The 19,618-nt window shown below is 40.6% G+C and overlaps 1 protein-coding gene across 1 annotated transcript; it reads left to right on the top strand.

The window, feature by feature from the left end:
• The first annotated feature begins 18,292 nt into the window (after positions 1 to 18,292).
• LOC147880281 (GCN5-related N-acetyltransferase 1, chloroplastic-like) lies at positions 18,293 to 19,283 on the top strand. Its single transcript, XM_087371093.1, has one exon. The coding sequence runs from the start codon at positions 18,396 to 18,398 to the stop codon at positions 19,179 to 19,181; it is 786 nt and encodes a 261-aa protein (XP_087227219.1). The 5' UTR covers positions 18,293 to 18,395; the 3' UTR covers positions 19,182 to 19,283.
• The last annotated feature ends 335 nt before the right edge of the window (positions 19,284 to 19,618 follow it).

The following is a 19,618-nucleotide window of genomic DNA, read 5'->3' as shown; positions in this document are numbered from 1 at the left end:
ATTAGCTTCTCGCATGTTCTCTTTGAGATTCAATTCTCTCCATACATGTTCTTGCTTCTTATGTGCCCTTGTAAATAGAGGACTATCCTCTTTACATTCAAAGTGTGCAAGCCTATTCATACTACCTGCACTATGTAGCATATCCATCAAGTCATAAGCACGTTCTTGTCCCACCATGCTTCCAATCTTACTAAAGAAGATTTCAACTGCATCTGAACCTGTAAGATGTAAAGGACACCTTAGGCCTGGACAAAATTCTCTAAAGTACTTGATCAGTAGGACCACAAAATGGCATGAGAGTTGCACATCTAAGAAAGCTTTCTTAGTTATGAAGTTTCTATTCAACGTATAGTTGGCATGATGAACAATCCAAGACCTCCAAATTTGAAAGAAAAAAGAGACTTTGCCCGCAAGATAGACTCGATCCACAAGATTCAAATGTGGAGATAAGAAGATGTCGATGTAGTCCCCAGCAATTTCAAGATAAGCTTGTGTTCCTAGCATGCTCCTCTCTTTTCTATGAATTCCATTGTTTGCCAATTCTCCCAAGCACCATTGCACTTGTCTACTGCATATTCTTTGAGCTCCAGCCCAATTTTGGCGGTCATCTCGCCTAATGTCTCCCTCCCTTAGCATATGCTTGTCGATAGAAAAAGCATCATACACAATAATGACATGATTTAAGGTGATCCAAACATTGCCAATAGCCAATTGACGCTTAGGCTTGTCAAGAACATTAACTAACTTTTTTCCATTATGCACAAAATCTTGATCATGCAGCCCAAAAACTTGATTTTCTAAAACTTTTGCTGAGAGAGGCCATCCATCCCATTTTATCCCAAATCTACTACCTCTTTTATCTAGATAATCGGAGATCATCAATGTTCTTCGTCGACTATCACCATCAGATGCATGTCCAATAATTGGACCAATCGTGGTCTTTAGCTTCTCATTCCATAAGTTTAAAATAGCATCCCATTGCTTGCGGACAAAACTTGCATCAAATCGGCCGCAAGTGCAATGAAGTGCAAGAACCAAGCGTGGGAGTGCATCATGCAATGGATTGGCAAGAAAAACTCTTGCACGTCCACCAATGACACAATTTTGAAATGCATCAATAATCTGATCATATCCTTTTTGTCCGTCTCCCACTTTGATCATGCATGTGGTCATGCACTCATGATCATCTACTTTATATCCATCAAAACCCACAAGCATGTCATCCTTTGGATTCCACCTACAAGCAATAATAAGCACAAGTCTGTAAGATCATATGCAATCCTCTTGCATTCAAAAACAATATTTAGATTATGAAAATAATTTAGAGAAAAAGGAGGTTACCTTATCCGCTTCTTTATTGCAGTTTCATCTTCCACTATGATGAAGGGAATCCTTGACATGATTCCATGCTTTTCTTTTTCTTTTTCATAAATTTCAGTGATTGCATCAAAAAGATATCCATGTATACCAGGTACAAACTTTGCCCTTGCTTTGTCGTTGATAAAGAAGGTCCATTGAGGTTGGAACTCAAGAAGTCATGTAACCTTGGACCTCCCCACATCCTTGCAACCTCAAATATTGCCTTTGTGTTCTCACTATATCTTTGTCCAGCACTTGACTTGATTATGTTTGTGGCAACATCTTGTAGAAAGTCCCATAAGGCAACTTTACCACCAAACTTTTCCAATCTATGGGCTTCGATTATGTTGTTGCAAAATCGTTTTACATCCTTTCGATTGAGAGACTCTATGCTAGCTTCTCTTAAAGTGCGGACTCTTACTGAAAGAATGGCAACCTGATACTTTGCCCACCATAGTTGCTTAGAAAGGTCTCTTACTCGTCTTTTAGCAAAAAGAATTGCATTTCTAAGCTCACTCTTTGTAAGATAATCTAGCCTTCTTCCACAACCGGTACCCCTATCTCCTCTCTTATTCTCAACCTTCTCTTCTCTATACAATCTCATTCTAAAGTCAGCAAGTTTAACTATCCCCTTGCAATGGTGGCATGTAAAGTCTTTAAATGGTTGCCCATCTTGTGAAATGCGTATGCAACTTATGTGACGAAAGCATCCATCCACATGAATATAGTACATCCATTATTTAATGTCGCCTTAACATGACGCTCTATAAACCAATACTTCCCACCACATTGATCATCTAAGAAAGGCTTTACCTTGACATACTTGTTACCTACTTTGACCTCATGGCTCCAAAGGCCCCAACATAGCAAGTCAAAATTTACAAAAGAAGATTCATTTTCTCTATTAAAACTTGAATCAACAGAGAAAGCACTCGTACTTGGGCTTCTAGTTTTTGTTGAAACCAAAAAGTTGCTAAGAGATCTTTGCTTTGGATCATGCTCCTTATCCTTTCGAGGACGCCCTCGCAAGCCAGTGAGTGCTACCTTTGGATTTTCATCTTTTCTCATGAGCGACTTGATATGAGAGTTTGACTTTGTGTGTTCATTGAGAACCGTGTACAAATCTGATCTTGGAGGACATAAACGCAACCATGCATCATCATATTTGCATCGCACCTTCAACCAATGCGTGTATGATGTCTGGGGTAGCTTCCACAAATGCCTTTAATCTCGTAAGCTGTACATCACTTAGTATTGGATCTGGTTCTCTCCTAGTGACTCCATTGCCTTTCAAGCATAACACTTGCTTTTTGAAAGTCCCTTTCTCAAAGGGTAGCTGCATCATCGTGTCTCCAATACTCCCTCCATTGAAGTATGGAAAAATGTTGATCCAAGGCAAGCTTCTAGTAAATCCTGGTGTGAGACATGTTCCCTTTGTAGCGCTTTGCCGCATAAGTAATACTTCGAGGAAAGAAAGAGATGCCATTAAAGGTGACTTTAAAGCATACTCCAAATGAGCCAGCACCAAGATTCTCACCCTCCTCTATAGCCTCATGGGGGATACCTAACACAATTGAACAATCACCATTCCTAAATGAATGTGCTTTGTGAGAAGCATCCCCGCGACTACCGTCAATAGCTAACCATGCCTTAGAAGTTGGATCACATGAATGTTTTGATTGCTCATATCGCACTCTCTTCGAAATAGTGAAATGTGAATCTATGTCTTTTGCCCTCTTGCTTCTACCCTTCTCCTCTTTCCACTTAAAATCCCAAAAACCTAATTTTTCCATGTCAATATTAGGAGGCACGTCATCTCGCAAGTCTTCTGCACTTCATATTTCCTATGATGCTATTGATCATGTGACGTACTCCACCTTCATTCATTTCACTCTTGGGCAACGTCTCTCCCATTGTGTTGGCTATGACCTCATTGTAGAAACACTCTATCCGTATTGCATTGCTAGTTATGTCTGTTATTTGCTCCTTGCTCATCTTACTTATCCCTATACAAAGATGCCGCCTAATGACTTTGAGCCAATTTTTCCTTTGCTCTGCTTGCATCTTTTCACAAAAGGATTTCTGGCAAAACATGCATGAAAAAACCAAGTATTGAGAGAGAATCTAAAATATATTCATATTTTAAATAATCAATGAACACAAAGTTAATTACAATAAAGAACACAACGAACTCCATTCTTATGAAATTTGCATCATGCTTACATGGGCCTACCATTTGAGTGTGTGGAGAAGTGTGTGTTAGACACTAGATAATCAACATTGGAAGAGTATTTCAAATAATATCCAATGGTTGATGACCCACAATTGATTAAAGATAAGATTCAACTTAGAATCCTTATACATAAGTAGCTTTCAAAGACCCCATGGATAGGCATTAATGAAAGACACAAATATCATTGGCTCTAGCATTGTTACCTTAGATGTATGAGCATGAATCTCAAATGTATATTTATTGGAAAGTTTACAACCTCTACACACTAGCATTTATGCGATGGTCCCCTATATTCTACACAAAATATTTCCAAAGAGGACAACAACATCAAAAGTCGAATAAACGACCAAGTGTTGAAGCCGAAACTATCATACAACACTGATAACCTACAACGACACTGAAAGCCAAATAAATGACCATGTGTCGAAGTTTAAACATTTGTTTTATGAAATAAGCTACGACAACACTGAAAGCCGAATAAACGACCTAGTGTTGAAGCCTACTTATTTTATAAATTATATATCTAAGAAACAATACCGAAAGTCGAATAAACGACAAAGTGTTGAATTCTATTACTCTTCTAAGGTTGAGAGACGACACATACAGTCGAATGATACGACCAAGTGTCGAGCTAGTTTCAAAACAATGAGAAGGAGTCCTTGTAGCGACATCAAAGGTTGAATATTACAACCAAATGTCGAAATGCAGACTTACTTACTTAACCGCACATATAATCGAGTAATACGATCCAATGCGGAAAGATAAGCACCATGCAAATGCATGGCCCAAGTAATTGACTCAAATATTACATTACAAATTAGATGATCGACGTATTATGTTGAAAGGCTATATACGACACTACATCGATATCTAATAGTCATGTAATATCAAGAATAAAGAAGTTATGACATTGACATACTATATGAAAAGACGACACTACATCGAACATACGTGAAGAAGAAACCCCCCCCCCCAAAAAAAGCTTATCAACTTATCGAAAATTTGCCAACGAATGGGTTATTGAGCAGAGAAAGAAAAGCTATCATACCTTTATTTCAATTATAGTTTTGATTTTGGATTGCTAACCAGGCACAAAGTGAACAGAGAGTCTCCTTGGTGACCTGCACAAATCCAAGGGACAATTAATAGAATTCCTCTCAGTAGAAGGCAAGCTATAAACTCGAGTTGAGTCATTCCCAAAATTGCCTTTTCGAGATGCAGTGCTTTATGAACAAACTTATTAGAGAGCTTATGTAAGGTAAAGGGGAAGGAGTAAGGTAAATGAGGAATCCTAAGCTATGGATGAGCAACCCAAGTTGCATGGATACCAACGAAGTGCCTATTGTTGTCGTGGTCACCACACTGGTCTTGAAGTGCTGGCGGATTGCAAAATTCTCTCTCACCATTGTCGGAGACATTATCAAATCCTGTTGTCCCTCCCAAAATGGATTCACTACTGGAGGTAACAGCAGATGCACTCACTGCACTAGTCATCGTAATCATAGTTGGAGAGAGTCACCAAAACCTAATGCCTCTTCCAAAATTATCTCTCGCCCCACTGTTGGAGAGATTCACTTTCACTACATAGGGATTTCAAGCGCACAAATGGTGGTCGCAGCCTACCACACAGGAGAAAGAAGTAAAAGTTGTGCTAGGCAATGCAAAGATCATCCTAGTGTCACTGAAGGTGAAGTTGGACAACATCCGAAGCTGAAGCTGGAGAAGGTCCGACCATCAAATACAATCTACTTTATTTTCAACTATTCGTAATTTTTTGTATTTATTTCATGAGCTTAAAATATTACAAGTCTCCTTGCATTGCATTTTTTGATGACAATACAGTCAAGTGTTATTTTACTACAATGATGGTGTTGTGTTCAAAGCTTCCGGAGAGTCAGTGGTTGTTACAAAATGCGCTAGATCTTCCCCGTTCATGTATGCCCCTTTCTACTCTCTGTCACTCATTTGTATCGTGGGTCACAAATCATCAACCTTCACTAACTTTTAATGGGCTGGATACTAGCAAGATTGTCATTGTTTTATTCTTAAGTTCTTCTTTTAACAGTTACATATTGCTTTGTCAAACATTTCGAATTCTCTGACGTCTGACAGGGAGGGCATGGTAAACGAGGGCATGCTGAAGGGAGGGCTTGAACGGGATTCAGAGTTTGGTGTTCACGAGTTCAACGTTCGAGAGGAGAGGGTCCCATGAGCTTGACAATCCCCACTTCTAGCTCAGCGGCTTCTTAGCACCTTGAGCAAATGACGAACAAAATACGATGGAGATTATCCTCACGCCCTGAGAGCAGCTCAACCAGACAAGGAGTCAGCAGGAGTCAGGCAAGCGAAGAGAGAACAACCGAAGCCAAGCTGGGAGCATGAAGAACAGAACCTTCTAAAGGGAAGGGTGCCCACAAAAATTACATCGTGAGCAGAGTGGTCTAATATCAAGTCTCCAATAAACCGTAAAGGGATGGTAGTAACCACGTTATCCTACAGCTCTTCAATGCTACCATATTTTGATGTTATGTAGCAAGCGCAAAGCAAGAATGACCTAGAGAAAGGTTGCCATGCTAGTGTCTCGGCAACCTAGAGTTCTTCATAGCAAACTTTGTAATAACTTAGAGCTTCCTATGAAAAGCCAGGCAAGTGATGTGCCTACGTGACAAGGGGACTGAGAGTAACTCGCATGAGCTCTGTAATTCATCGCAAACATTTGAATCAAATATCCCTATTACAAGCACATGCCTATTGCAACATATTGCTGTTGTTATTGCCTATAGCGATGCCAGAAAACAAGCATGAACTCACGCAAAACTTCACACAGCAGAGATCCAGAGCGTGCAGGGTAGTGAAGTTGCCAAAGTGAGGAGGAATTAAGGGTGCCAGAGAATGGCCCATAATCTATAAAGTCCTGATGAAAGCACCAAATGAGAGGATCGAAGAGAGCGAGTACCTGGATGAATGGGTTGCCGGTCTGCTTGCTTGTTCTGATCGCTTGTTCACGTTCGTGCTAATCCGTGGTAGCGCAGTCAAACGATTGCGAGAGAGGGAGACTGTAGTGAGCTCCCAGAGAGAGGAAGGGAAAGCTCCGGTAAGCTGGTTGTCTGCTAGATTGAGAGTTCCGTGGCAGAGGGCGTTGCCAAGGTCCGCCGGAATGGAGCCGCTGAGCGCATTGTCGGAAAGATCCAAGCTGGAAAGCGAGAGGTTCGAAAAAGATGACGGGATTCCACCTGCTTGAACACAATATGAAATCAAACTCAAGATTGCAAAACATACTTCCGTCCAAAACTCAGGAAGTACGTCAAAGAGTACGACGAAAATTAATGATCATACTTCCGTCAAAATCCGCATCACCATCTGAGAAGACTGATCGTCTTCAAGTTCTAGTTGATCAGCCCTTATCTCATGTTCTATCTTGCTGTCTCTTTTCCGTTTATGGTTTGCCTAGCGCAGATGAGAGAAGCATCAAAGTTAGAGTTATCAAAAGCAATTAGAATAGGCCAATGATGGAAAACCTTTATTGGAAAAACATGCAGCAGTGCCTCGCCTGGCTTATAGATGTAAAGCGTTGCATGCTCAAGGAAGGGGCGGCCTTTGACAGATCCACATCAGCGTTTGAAGAGGAAGAGGTGGAGAGAGTCTTGCTTTAGCAAGAGAGGATCGTGGAGGATGGGGGAGAAGGAGATGGCGAGGAAGATGGAACAAGATTAGGAGGGGATTTCAAAAGCGGAGGCCCATTAAGGGCCATTAAATTTTGGCAGCAAGATTTAGCAAGATTTGGCAAGATCAAGATAAGATCAAGATAAGATTGCACCTTTATAGCTTGTAGCATATGCCGCAAACAACAAGATGCCATTTCTAGGCATTGTGTAGCATATATAATACCTCAAGAAAAGATATGGTCTAAGAAGCTAGAAAGGGTCTTCTTTAATCTTTGAAGATACCATATATAAGAGCCTTCTTTAGCTCTCAATGTATCAGACACAAGGGCTTATGTTCTCCTAACCTAGAAATAGTTTTATTCTTTCATTTACTTTGAATTGATCATGTTTACCATATTCTAGTTCAAACTGTCACTGGTAGTGATGCTCATGGTACTTGCTAATCTACAACTCTAGGCACAAGTGCGTGAGAAACCCTCAAGCATAATGGGATTCTCACTCAATGAAAATTTTTCCTTTTGCTTTGATCCCTTGTTGCTATATGGATACTATATTTTCCCAAGTGGGAGAATCCTTTTGAATAGGGCTATCTCAAAATAAATACCTTACTTCTTTACTCTCACAGGTTTTATCCGATGGATTTAATTATAGAAGTGGCTCTCCACTATTTATCCTTTTTAAATAATAGATCAATTGTTTGAGAGCCTGAAGGATCTTTACAAAGGCAGTGCTAAATAGACTGAGTAGAACCAAAGAAAATCAAGTATAAGAGGCATCAACTTCAAAAATAGTCCTCCACCATTGATTCAATGCAATCCCTCTGTGGATAGAAAGAAAAAAAAAGAGAGTGACGGGATAAAAAAATTTCAAAAAATAAATTCAAAATTAATGGTGTTCATCAAGATTAGAGATCAATGTATGCAAGAAAGCATAGCATCCTCATAGCATCCTAATCTCATCCTAATGAAAAGGCCAAAAAAGAGTAATAAAGAGAGAAAATCATAGCATCATAATCTCATCCTAATGCAAAGGCCAAAAAGAGCAATAAAGAGAGAAAAGGTTTTTAGAATTCTCTAGAATTCAAGAAAGCATAGTATCCTAACCTCATCCTAATGCAAAGGCCAAAAAGAGAAATAAAGAGAAAAGGTTTTTAGAATTCTCTAGAACTTAAGAAAATGCAATAGGAGCGCTTACTCATTTCAAAAGGAAAATGCTAGTAATAGCATTTCAAAATGTCCCATGACATAAGCCACTCTACGCAAATATCCATGTCACATGTTGCAAGCTTCTAGAAAATTTTCAATATAAAACACCCTTCTGTATATTAACCTTTGGGTATTAAATTACTTCCTTATGTATATATAAATATGTAAGTAATTGAATTAATAAAAACCCATCTGTTGAACTCACGTGATAGGGTTACATATGACGAGTGACCCCCCCGAGTCTGTGTCATAAGCCATACATACCCTATGGCAATGAATGGTCGAAGGAGGTTCTTTTTCCATTCATGGATCTCATCTAGAGTCATGAATGGTATATCGTCAACTACATAATGTGAATAACTCCATGTTGGAGGCAGTCTGGTGATCTGTGCAAGAGGATTACCCGTGTATCGGCACGAGTGTCTACACATGAGAACAATGTGTGAGAGCTACCACTAAGGTCTTATGCTCGAGCTGCTGCTAGGGGCTTACATGAAACTGTCAAAACCAAGTCATGGTGGAACAATTTCATGCATGTGCCAAGGATCAAGCCTATAAGAAAGTGATAACAACTATGTGTCGGGCTATACTAGGTTGATGTATGTGTAGGGACCAATGCCAAAAAATAGTCAACATTGTGTGACTTTACATGGGTGGCATATGTGCATCCAAGAAGAATGCAACAATCCTGAATTTGAGGAAGATAACTCTACCAAGTGTCAAATTGACATGCGGAACTTCTGAATGCCAAGAGAATTGGGTTAGTGTTAGATGAGTGAATGTGTATACCAATGATAGAACCAAAGGGATTGATGTAGTGGCAACTAGTCAGGTAATGTGGCAATGACTTACTTGCCTTGGTGGAGTTGAATCTCATCTATGGTTGTGCTAGTCTACAACTATACTATAGTCAAAGCGTCAAATGCAGCAAAATGAATTTTAGTTTGTTCATTTCATGTATAGGGTACGCTATAATGGATTAGGAGGTGGTTTCGATGATAAGGATTGGATGATTCTGACCTATGGAGAATTCAAATAACATATCTAAGGTGCTCAGTGCGTAGAGCACAGTTTGCGATCATTTTTGCATTTTGGATCACCTCCAAATTCGATTTGGATCAAAAGTTATGGCTCCCAGAAGAATGTCCAAACTTTGATGCCAATGGGTGACCAAAAAGATGAGGTGGCATGAAGGGTGACGTGGTAGTGGGTGGTCACATGTTGTTTACAAAACTGTGCCTATGTGGTGCTATGTGCTTAGAAGGCACAGAAGGCACTGCTGACATGGTATGCTAACTGGCCATTGCCACATGTCATGATGACATGGTAGGCCTATGTGGCTTGATGATGCCAATAATGCAAGGTAGTCGACGGGTTGCCATATGGCAGATGATGTAGCAGATAAGGTTGAGCTGGATTCTTGCCACATGTTAACTATTGGAGGTGGATGATGTGGCAAGTAGAGAACAAACTGAGGATGACCCTATCGATTAAGGTTGGCTCCAAGAGCACCACCTATCGAAGATAAGAATATCTATAAGAATCTTTTAGGACTCAGTAGAATATTTTAAGATTCTATCAGATGCACCGAAATCTAAGGGGATTCTGTTGATGGACAAAGACACGCGTGAGTCGTGTGGCGAGCCATTTGATGCACGAGTTTGCTCACCTTATGAGCATCTGTCATTTGCAAGAGCCTCCATGTTGTTTGCTTTGGAGCTACTCGTAGATATCAGCCTCTGTGCTAGGAAGCCATATGTGGAGCCGCGCTTACAAAGCTTACTTAGGTGTGGAGCTGTGATGTTGTAGATAGTTGTCAGCATTGCAATCTTAGGGGTAGGTGGATGAAGGCATAGAGTTGTTGTGTCGCCGTCCATCATGGAGCTTGGGAGGCCTTCATTGTTCAGCTTTGATGTGAGCTTGGTGAGCTACTTGAGGTCATCTGTGGGCTATGGTGTGTTTGCTAGGAGCTATTAGTTGTAGCATCACCTGAGTCGCATGGACTAGTAATTGGCATCTCTTGTGGATGGCATGGATGGATGGAGCTTTGTGGTGCTATTGTCGTTGCTGTCACTTTACATAGGTAGTCGTTGCTAATCGTTTGATGGAGGACTCATTGGAGTGAGCTTGTAAGGTTTCTCTTGGCGATGGAGATTGCTTGGCCATTGGAGGCCACCATGATTGTAGTAGGCATTGCATAGGTGGTCTTTGCTAGTCATTTGATGGATGACTCATTGGAGTGAGCTCGTAAGGTTTGCATAGGTGGTCTTTGCTAGTCGTTTGATGGAGGACTCGTTGGAGTGAGCTCATAAGGTTGCTCTTGTCCATCATTGCTTGGTCGATGGAGGCCACCATGATTGTAGGCATTGATGGAGAGGTCGTGTCATCCATCATTGGTCATTATGGTCATAGCTATAGAGGGAGCTACTTGTTGAGCTCGTTTGTGGCGTACATGTGTGCGTGTGTTGCATTGGAAGGAGCCATTGGAGCTTCTATTGTGGATGGTGCTTGATGATGCCTTCTGTGTAGTTTTTGTAAATGTTGAAGGCACTGTTACTCTGCCTGTGGTCATTGTAGGATGTAAGAATAGAGCTCATCTGTTTGTTGTTGAGTTGTCGTTATAGGAGCCGTGTAGTTGGCATTGCTATGATGTTGAGTTGAGTCTTAAAGTCAAGCCGTTGAAGATGCATTGGCTTGTGACTACTATGAGTCAGGGAAGTATCGTGTTTAGAGCCATGCTGAGAGTGTGCTTCATTGGTTGCTGCAGTAGGAAAATGGATGTTTGGCGTTACCTTCTTCTCAGGTATGAGGAGCTCATGCAATGGTTGCAGCACTGAGGCTGCAACAAGAGTTACTTTGAAGTCCCGACCAAATGAGAACCTTGGAGAAGACAGACGAGTTTGTTGGGACCATCATTGGTGAGGCTTGTTGTGTAGCAAGAGTTGCAAAGGTCCTCATAAACTATGTTCTTTGAAGTAGATGCTGCAGTGATACCATGATAAAGCACAAAGAGAGAGAGAGAGAGAGAGAGAGAGAGAGAGAGAGAGAGAGAGGGAGAGAGAGAGAGAGAGAGGTGCACAATGATATAGCTACCTGTACACACTGTTGTATTGAACATAAACATGAACATATACATGAGAACCTCTTAGGGCTAGGGTTAGCATTAGGGTTTGCCCTTAAGCCCTATAGGTATGCTGCTGCAATTTACACTATTCTTAACACCATTTGCTATGCTAACTTCCAGAAATGTAGTGCTTAAGAAAAAATCTAGCTCACCTAATACACCTGAAAAGACTTCTTGCAAGCAAGGAACTTTGAGCAATTTTGGATACAAGAAGGCTTTCAAGTTTGCAACTGCATGCACATAGAATTGCTACACTGAAAGAAGCTTGAGTCTGGAGATTATATTTCTTTCAACTATTACATGAATTGATTAAACCTTATCCAAGCTTTAATTAATCACACTGAGAGAATATAATTGCTGGCAATAATTGAAAAATGCATAGCAGAGTCTGTCGTGGTACCTTCTAAGCATGAGGTTGCTCGATGCTATGAGGAAACAAAGCAAGCACTAGATTGCACTACTGTTTCCCCTATCTTAGGGATTAGATAGCTCTTTGAAAAATCTATTATATTTGCATTCAGGGGAAAGATTTTGGTCAAATATGGGACGTTCCCTTGGCCTAAGATTTTGGAGGCTGACCAATAGATCGGAAAGCTTAAGAGACCATAATGCTTGTTGTTTTTGAGCTCTTCTTGTCAAGATTTGTGAACACCATAGAAGTCAACACATAGACATGCATTGTAGGAGCTAGTGTGAAATAAAAGAATTAGAATGATTGTGCAACCTGCGATCTATCACTTCATGTGGATGCCACTTCCACAATCATGAAGGTTGAATTTTTTCCTTGGGACATTAGATTTCTTCCTGAGAAATTTACAATTGAATTTTTGTTGGAAGTTTCAAGTAGCCCAAAAGCAGTTGGTTCTTCCATTGAACTCGCTACAATTGCTTTTGCAATAGTGAATATTGATGCAGTCTCTAAAGTGATTGGAGGCTTAGTAGACTAGTTAATGATTGTTGATGGGCTCCTCTCAACTGATCAAGCAACAATAAGTCCTTTTACTCAAACCCGAATTTAACTAGTAGCCTCTTTTCCTATCATTGAGCCTTTGCTTCTACATCTATTGTTGTTGTCATTTGTTCTAGTATAGAGATGCCAAAAATACCATCGAATGGTCCATGACTTCCAAGAATTGGTTTAGCAATGTATGTCACAATATAGGTGCTTAAAGTAGTGCAACAACACACTTTCAATTCTAGAAGGGACTATCCTCAACCCACTTCTAACAGCTAAATTAGAAAATCAATTGTTGAAATGCTTCATGAAGCAAATATTAGAATTGGGATATGGGAAGAAGATAATTTGTTGAGAATTCAAATTGCACGTCCTTCTAAATCTTTTATTCAATTGTCTTTTGGTCTGATCCAATCATTAATGTGCATACATTTGGGACTTTACAAACTGCTAAGTTAAATAACATCAAAGTTGATTCTATTTGTAATCAATGCAAGGGAAGTAAAGTAAGTTCACAGTAGTTTTCTATGCTTATTGCCAATACACTTCAATCATTTAGATAGTGACTTTACAAGGGAAAATCATGCTACAAGATAGTTCACACGTAAATATGTTACTTCATGGTGTGCATATTGATAAGATCCTTGGTATTGACAAACCCTTCATCTCAATTCACTCGCAAAGCTCGTTGAAGGCAAGGGTATTTCATATTAGTTTCAAAAAGGTGGGTACCATTTCTATGAATCATCAAGGCCACATAATTGATTTCCAACTTGAACAAAGCATGTAGTTTTGCTATTAATTTTGGCTCATTGGTGCTACCAATATTGTTTTGAACTCCTGTGTAAGATTTTTCTTTGGAAAGACTAGGAACTCTTTGGAAGTCATTCCTTATCTCCCCACACATACGTCATTGATGATGGGGTCATTGTTTGCTTAGGTATAGCCATTTTTCCATGCACTTGCTTGCTATATGGCTCATAAGCATGCCAAAGGTCATTGCACTTCATAATGCACAGCCCTGGGGCCCCAATTCAATATGTAATATGTTACTACCCTCATCCAAAATCCAAGGTATGAGGGGACAAGGTCCATATATAATATGCATGGATTTCCTTAAAAATTTTCAAATATGCAAGGGAAAAATATAAAAATTTCATGTCACCCCTCCCACAAAATATAAGGTATATACCTTGGAAAATATGCAAGATTTTAAGATTTGTACATGTATTTTTCATAATATATGAGGCCCAAGATAGGGGGTATTTTGGATGGGGGGGGTAAAACAAAAAATACACTAAAATATGGAAACCCATCTCCTTTCAAGTTAATGTAACTTTTTCATGTGTTACCCAAATTTTAAGATGTAAAGACATATTTGAAGCTCTTTTAGTGTAGAAAACAACCACATTAATTTGAATAATTTCTACTCATGGCCTATTGTTAAATTCATCTCATACTCAAGATTTTGATAGGTTTTCTTACTAAAGGGAGTTGGTGCCCCAGGTACACAGCCTCAAACTCGATAGCGTGCCCTTTGGCCTATTTGTGTTTTGAAGCATTTTAGGCCACAATGCACTTGTTTGGGATGTCCAATTCTGTTGACGTGTATCATCAAAGGGGGGGGAACTGGCAGCTAAAAATTTTGCTACTCTCGAGAATTTTGAATTTTCACACCTCTTGCCCATCAAATCTTGGAAGATTAAGTACCTACAACTTGCCACCGCCCTAAAAATGCCCTACAACCCACATGTACCTCGACGTGACCTTGCACAGACTTTGGTTTGCCATTGTCTTCTTTTGGGTAAGTTGTCTTCTATTCTTTGCTTGCCTCACTAGCTAGGTTCTCTGGGTCTATTCTGGACTTGATCGTGGCCATGGTATCAATGGCAACATGGAGCTCATCATGGCTTGCAAGAGAAGCAAACAGAGGCTGCAGACAGGAAAGTTGAAAAGCCAAGTCAAGGCATAAGGAACAGAGTGCGAGTCGAGGATAGCACTGGCATGGTATCAAAATAGCAATGGAAGACACTTTTGCAACATTTGCGAAGGGAGAAACAATGAGAAGACAAAAGACTCCTTGCAGAGCAGCATCAAGAAGCGGTTGTAGATGCATGCATTCGATCATTGCCATCAGAGTGAAGAACATGAGCTGTGGTGTCACGATTGGTGGGAGCATTTGAGGCAAGAACATCAGGCCATTCAAGTGATTACTAGTCTCGAGTGTTCACAAGATTTAGGTTGCACCCTAAAGTTCATAGAGTAACAACCCTATCAACACCTTGGGAGATGCATGCCCAAGAGTTGCTCTAACCTGAGAAATGGCCCACAGAAAGTGAAAGGGGTGGATAGCTTAGATCAACTAGCTATAAAGAGGGTGACATTAACTATTTTGATGTCCTCTGAAACAAAGGAGAAACGACTTGGGTGCACAATGTCGAAGATGTTGTCAATTAGAAGGACCAACGTGGCTCCAACGGTTGTAGATGCACGCATTTGATCATTGCCATCAGAGTGAAGAACATGAGCTGTGGTGTCACGATTGGTGGGAGCATTTGAGGCAAGAACATTAGGCCATTCAAGTGATTACCAGTCTCGAGTGTTCCTAAGCTTTTGCTTGCACCCTAAAGTTCATAGAGTAACAACCCTATTAACACCTTGGGAGATGCATGCCCAAGAGCTGATGCTCTCTAACTTGAGAAATGGCCCACAGAAAGTGAAAGGGGTGCACAGCTTAGATCAACTAGCTGCAAAGAGGGCGACATTAACTATGTTGATGTCCTCTGAAACAAAGGAGAAACAACTTAGGCGCAATGTCGAAGATGTTGTTAATCAGAAGGACCAACAGGGCTCCAACGGTTAAACATAGAGCAGAAGCAATGCATGATCATCCCGATTCGAGAAGTCTGTGGGCTTTAATTCAATGCAAGAAAAGGAGAGACAACCTAAGTGTAGAAGTCATTGCTACAATGATGATGTTTTGGCATAAAAATACAAGATTTTCTCCAAATAGAAATTACATTTGTAAAAAGTGGACGGGACGCAAGGTGTTTGAGGAGAACTTGAAATTGTGACAGTGTCCTAAACCATCCCACTGGTTGAAATTGTGATTGTACTAAATGTGTCCTAAACTAGTCCAGTGGTTGATTGTCCTAAATGTGTCCTAAACTAGCCCAATGATTGAAATTATGACTTCCCTAAACCAGCCCGATAGTTGAAACCAGCCGGTAGTTGAAATTGTGACTGTTCTAAACTAGCACAATGCTTGAAATTTATTTTGCTTCATTATAAACTTTAAATAGATTGTGCTTTGTCTTGTTTTACTAGTGCAAAAAGGGGGCTCATAGTTCTGTTGTCCCACATGTTGGGTCAGCAGATGGAGTTGTATCTCAAGTTTATGGATCAAAATCCGGACATTTCAATTGAGCAGAGGAGATTTGAGAATTGTAAGCCCTGGTACATCACAAAACTCAAAGAAATGAATGTTTGTTGTTGCAAAAACACACATAGACTTTGACCTAGCACGGCAAGCTCTTGAGATTTGGTCATGTTGGAGCATTGCTCCATGGGGATCGATGCCCATGCCTCCTCAATGAATGCACAGTCTGTAGGCCACCTGGATCCTCATCATGTGTTGCAAGGGAGAGCAGGTTTCATAGCCTAAGGTCACTGTGGGAGCCAGTGGTTTGTCCAAAGGGAGACCGTCTCTATCCAAATGAAATGAGGGAAGACAACCATGTTGCTCTAAAATGGAGGAGATTTGAAAATGTCAATGTTGAAGGATCCGATAAAAAGACATGGCTATTGTCATATAAGAGCACCCAGCCAAGGGAGCTTATAGGTCAAGTGGTTCAATCCATCCCAAAATGTGCTTCACAATTTCACGGCCAGTTGGCAAGATAAATAGTTCAGGAGGTGCCTTGCCAATTTTCCCCATGACACTATTGTCTCTATCATAGATTTTGTTGAAATCTATTCATTTCAAGAACAAGATGAGATACAAAGTGCTCACTGGTACAACAAGTATATAGCAATTCTTGTGCATATCACGCACAGTAATTTGCTTGATTCTTCCACACTTGATGCCAATCTTCTTGCTGACTCACATGAGTTTTGGACATTGCAATGCACAAACCATTTCTACATTTCAATTGATATGGAATGACACCTTATTTGTGCAGCATGCTTTCTATTGTATTGGGAATGGTTGTTCTTTTGGGTTAATGACACCCTTGTTTGTCACAACCTCCTGGATTCCTTCTTCACAACTACATTGACTAGCTTCCCATCCGAATGCCTCTTCTATAGAGCAACTACACAAGTCTATGATGACTTATGACATGTTTAACTTTGATATGTTCGACATGTAGCCATACACAACGTCATTTGCACAATCATCTTTTGATTGACCAGTCTTTGACCCATGTGGACTCTGCATATTTCCTTCCTCTTCCCTTTGGCCTATCTTTTGGTTTTTATTCCCAAATGCGAAGGATGATCCCACAACTTAAGAGGGGGAAATGCACGTTATGTACAGGATCATAAGTTGTACCCATTGTACATGCTTCCACTACATTGTCACTGTGCCCGCACATGCACATACTACTCAGATTTCTTTCCAGTTTTATTTTTCAAATTTGGATGCTATCATATGCACCAAACTAAACACAAAAAGATCTTGTACATGCACCCTCTACTTACTCACTACAATTTAAGAGGGGGTGTTAAGGATGGTGTAAATTGCACCATACCTATAGGGCTTAGGGGCAAACCCTAACCCTAACCCTAACCCTAACCCTAAGGGGTTCTATATATATTCATGTTTATGTTCAATACAACATAGTGTATAGGTAGTTATATTGTGTGCACTCCTCTCTCTCTCTCTCTCCCTCACTTCCTTTGTCAAAATCTAAGAAGCCAAATGAGCAAACATAAGTGATTAGTTTTTGTAATTTCACGCAGGCTTTGATGTAAGTACATTGAAGTAATGGCTTTTGATTATTCAAGGAGATCACCATTAATTATATCTATGGGTTGGAGTCCATCAAAGTTCTTGATGCCTTCATGTGCATCTAAATCCTCTTGTGATTGTAGCATTCTATCTCATGCAAGGAGGGGCTAGGAGAGTGTTGCAAGGAAATGAGAGACATAGCATATGAATTCATACAAAGTCTTTCAGTAAAGGCCCATGCATACTGTCAAGCGAAGCTATAGAGTCAAGACTAGCTGTCGTCCCACAATCAAATCCATAGTGCAATTTGCAAAATGAAATACCGAAGGTTAGAAGCATCTAAAGAGGAATATTCAGAGAAGACTTTCCAAAATGTAATCAAAGAGATCAATCATGGATATAAAAATGAAGCTTTTATTCCCTCTGTTCACATAGATTAATTATCATCTTGCGAAGCAAATCTTCACGAAGCATATCACACCAATCTCACATTGCAAAATGAATCCTCACGGATATAAAAATGAAGCTTTTATTCCCTCTGTTCACATAGATTAATTATCATCTTGCGAAGCAAATCTTCACGAAGCATATCACACCAATCTCACATTGCAAAATGAATCCTCACGAAGCATATCATACGAATAAGGATGAAACAAGTGCCAATATAAAGTGGCAATATGAACACGACATGAAAGGCATGGGAAGAAAGACTTTTCACCTTCAAACACCGAGATAGACCTTCAAACAAAACTAAAACGAGTGACTTCACCTCCTTCAAATCCTATTGAAAGCTCAGCACTGATGGTGTTGAGGTGTGCATGAACCGAGGCAAAAGAAGAGATTTTGCAAAGTGCAATGGTTTACTATTCCGAAGTATCGAGTGGTGGTGGTTCATAGTCCACAATGGCCATGTCCTCTTCACTCCACCACTCTCCTTGCTTCTACCCCTCCTCCCTTGATCATCATCCCGCCTTCGGATCCTCCCTCAACACCTCCTCCTTCTTCTCTACTGCTCCCCATAAGCTCTCCATCTCCTCCTCCTTCGAATTCTCCCTTGGCGATTTCAATAAACCCCTCGCCTTACCCCCATTCTCCTCCTCCCGTTGCTCCAGTAGTATCCCCTCTTTAACTCTGCTGGCCAGTAGCAGTCAGTCTGTCAGATCTTTGCACCCGCCCATTTGTTCTTCCACCACCACTGCCCCCGTTTCTGAGGCTTCTGGGGTCACAGAGTCCGGGCATTTCAGCATCAGCGATGACGACTTGCAATCTCAAGGCTTCCAGCTCCACGAAACTATGGATGATATCGATTTAGACCAGCTCAATTCACTCTTTGTGAAGGTGGGTTTTCCTCGGCGCCAAAAGGAAAAGCTGGAACGAGCTTTGAAGCACACCTCTTCCCTTCGGTGGATCCAGGATGTTAAAAAGGAGACATTAATTGCCTTTGCGAGAGCGACGGGCGACGATGTTTTCAACGCTATAATTTGGGATGTGGTTGTGGATCCTTCCTATCAGGGTATAGGTTTAGGAAAGGCAGTGATGGAGCGGCTCATGGTGGATCTGGTTAGAAAGGGTATCAGCAACATTAGTTTGTACGCTGAACCCAATGTAGTGGGCTTTTACAAACCTCTTGGATACATTCCCGACCCCCACGGTATAAAGGCGATGGCGTACTCACGGAAAGCGAGATGATAGAAAGAATGAGCTGGCTATTTCTACGAATAGATCGAAAGATCATGTACATTTGCATCCTTTAAGCAAGTCAATAGAGTTCACATCTCCCTTGTAAGCTATTACCAAAGTTCCACCCTTTTTGTCTGCGTGAAATTTTCAAATTGCTATCAACTCATAATTTCTATGATTCGTGTGAAAATGGAAACAGCTCTCAATTCCGTTATTCTGTGAATATTTTGAATATTTCGGATTGCCCCTTATCATGTTTCTTTGACGCGCGCGCGCGCGCGTGTGTGTGTGTGTGTGTGTGAGAGAGAGAGAGAGAGAGAGAGAGAGAGAGAGATTTAAACGGAATCAAGTTAATTTGTGGGAGCATGTGCTGGTTGACGAGCTTCGCATCCATGGAGGCAAGTACTTGTAGAATGGGAACGACAGTATGTTCCTCCACAGATTTT

The sequence above is a fragment of the Dipteris shenzhenensis genome, chromosome 32, assembly GCF_047967505.1.
Source record: "Dipteris shenzhenensis isolate YYH24624 ecotype China chromosome 32, Dip_SZ_1.0, whole genome shotgun sequence".
Lineage (NCBI taxonomy): Eukaryota > Viridiplantae > Streptophyta > Polypodiopsida > Gleicheniales > Dipteridaceae > Dipteris > Dipteris shenzhenensis.
This window is presented reverse-complemented; position numbering and strand designations above follow the sequence as displayed.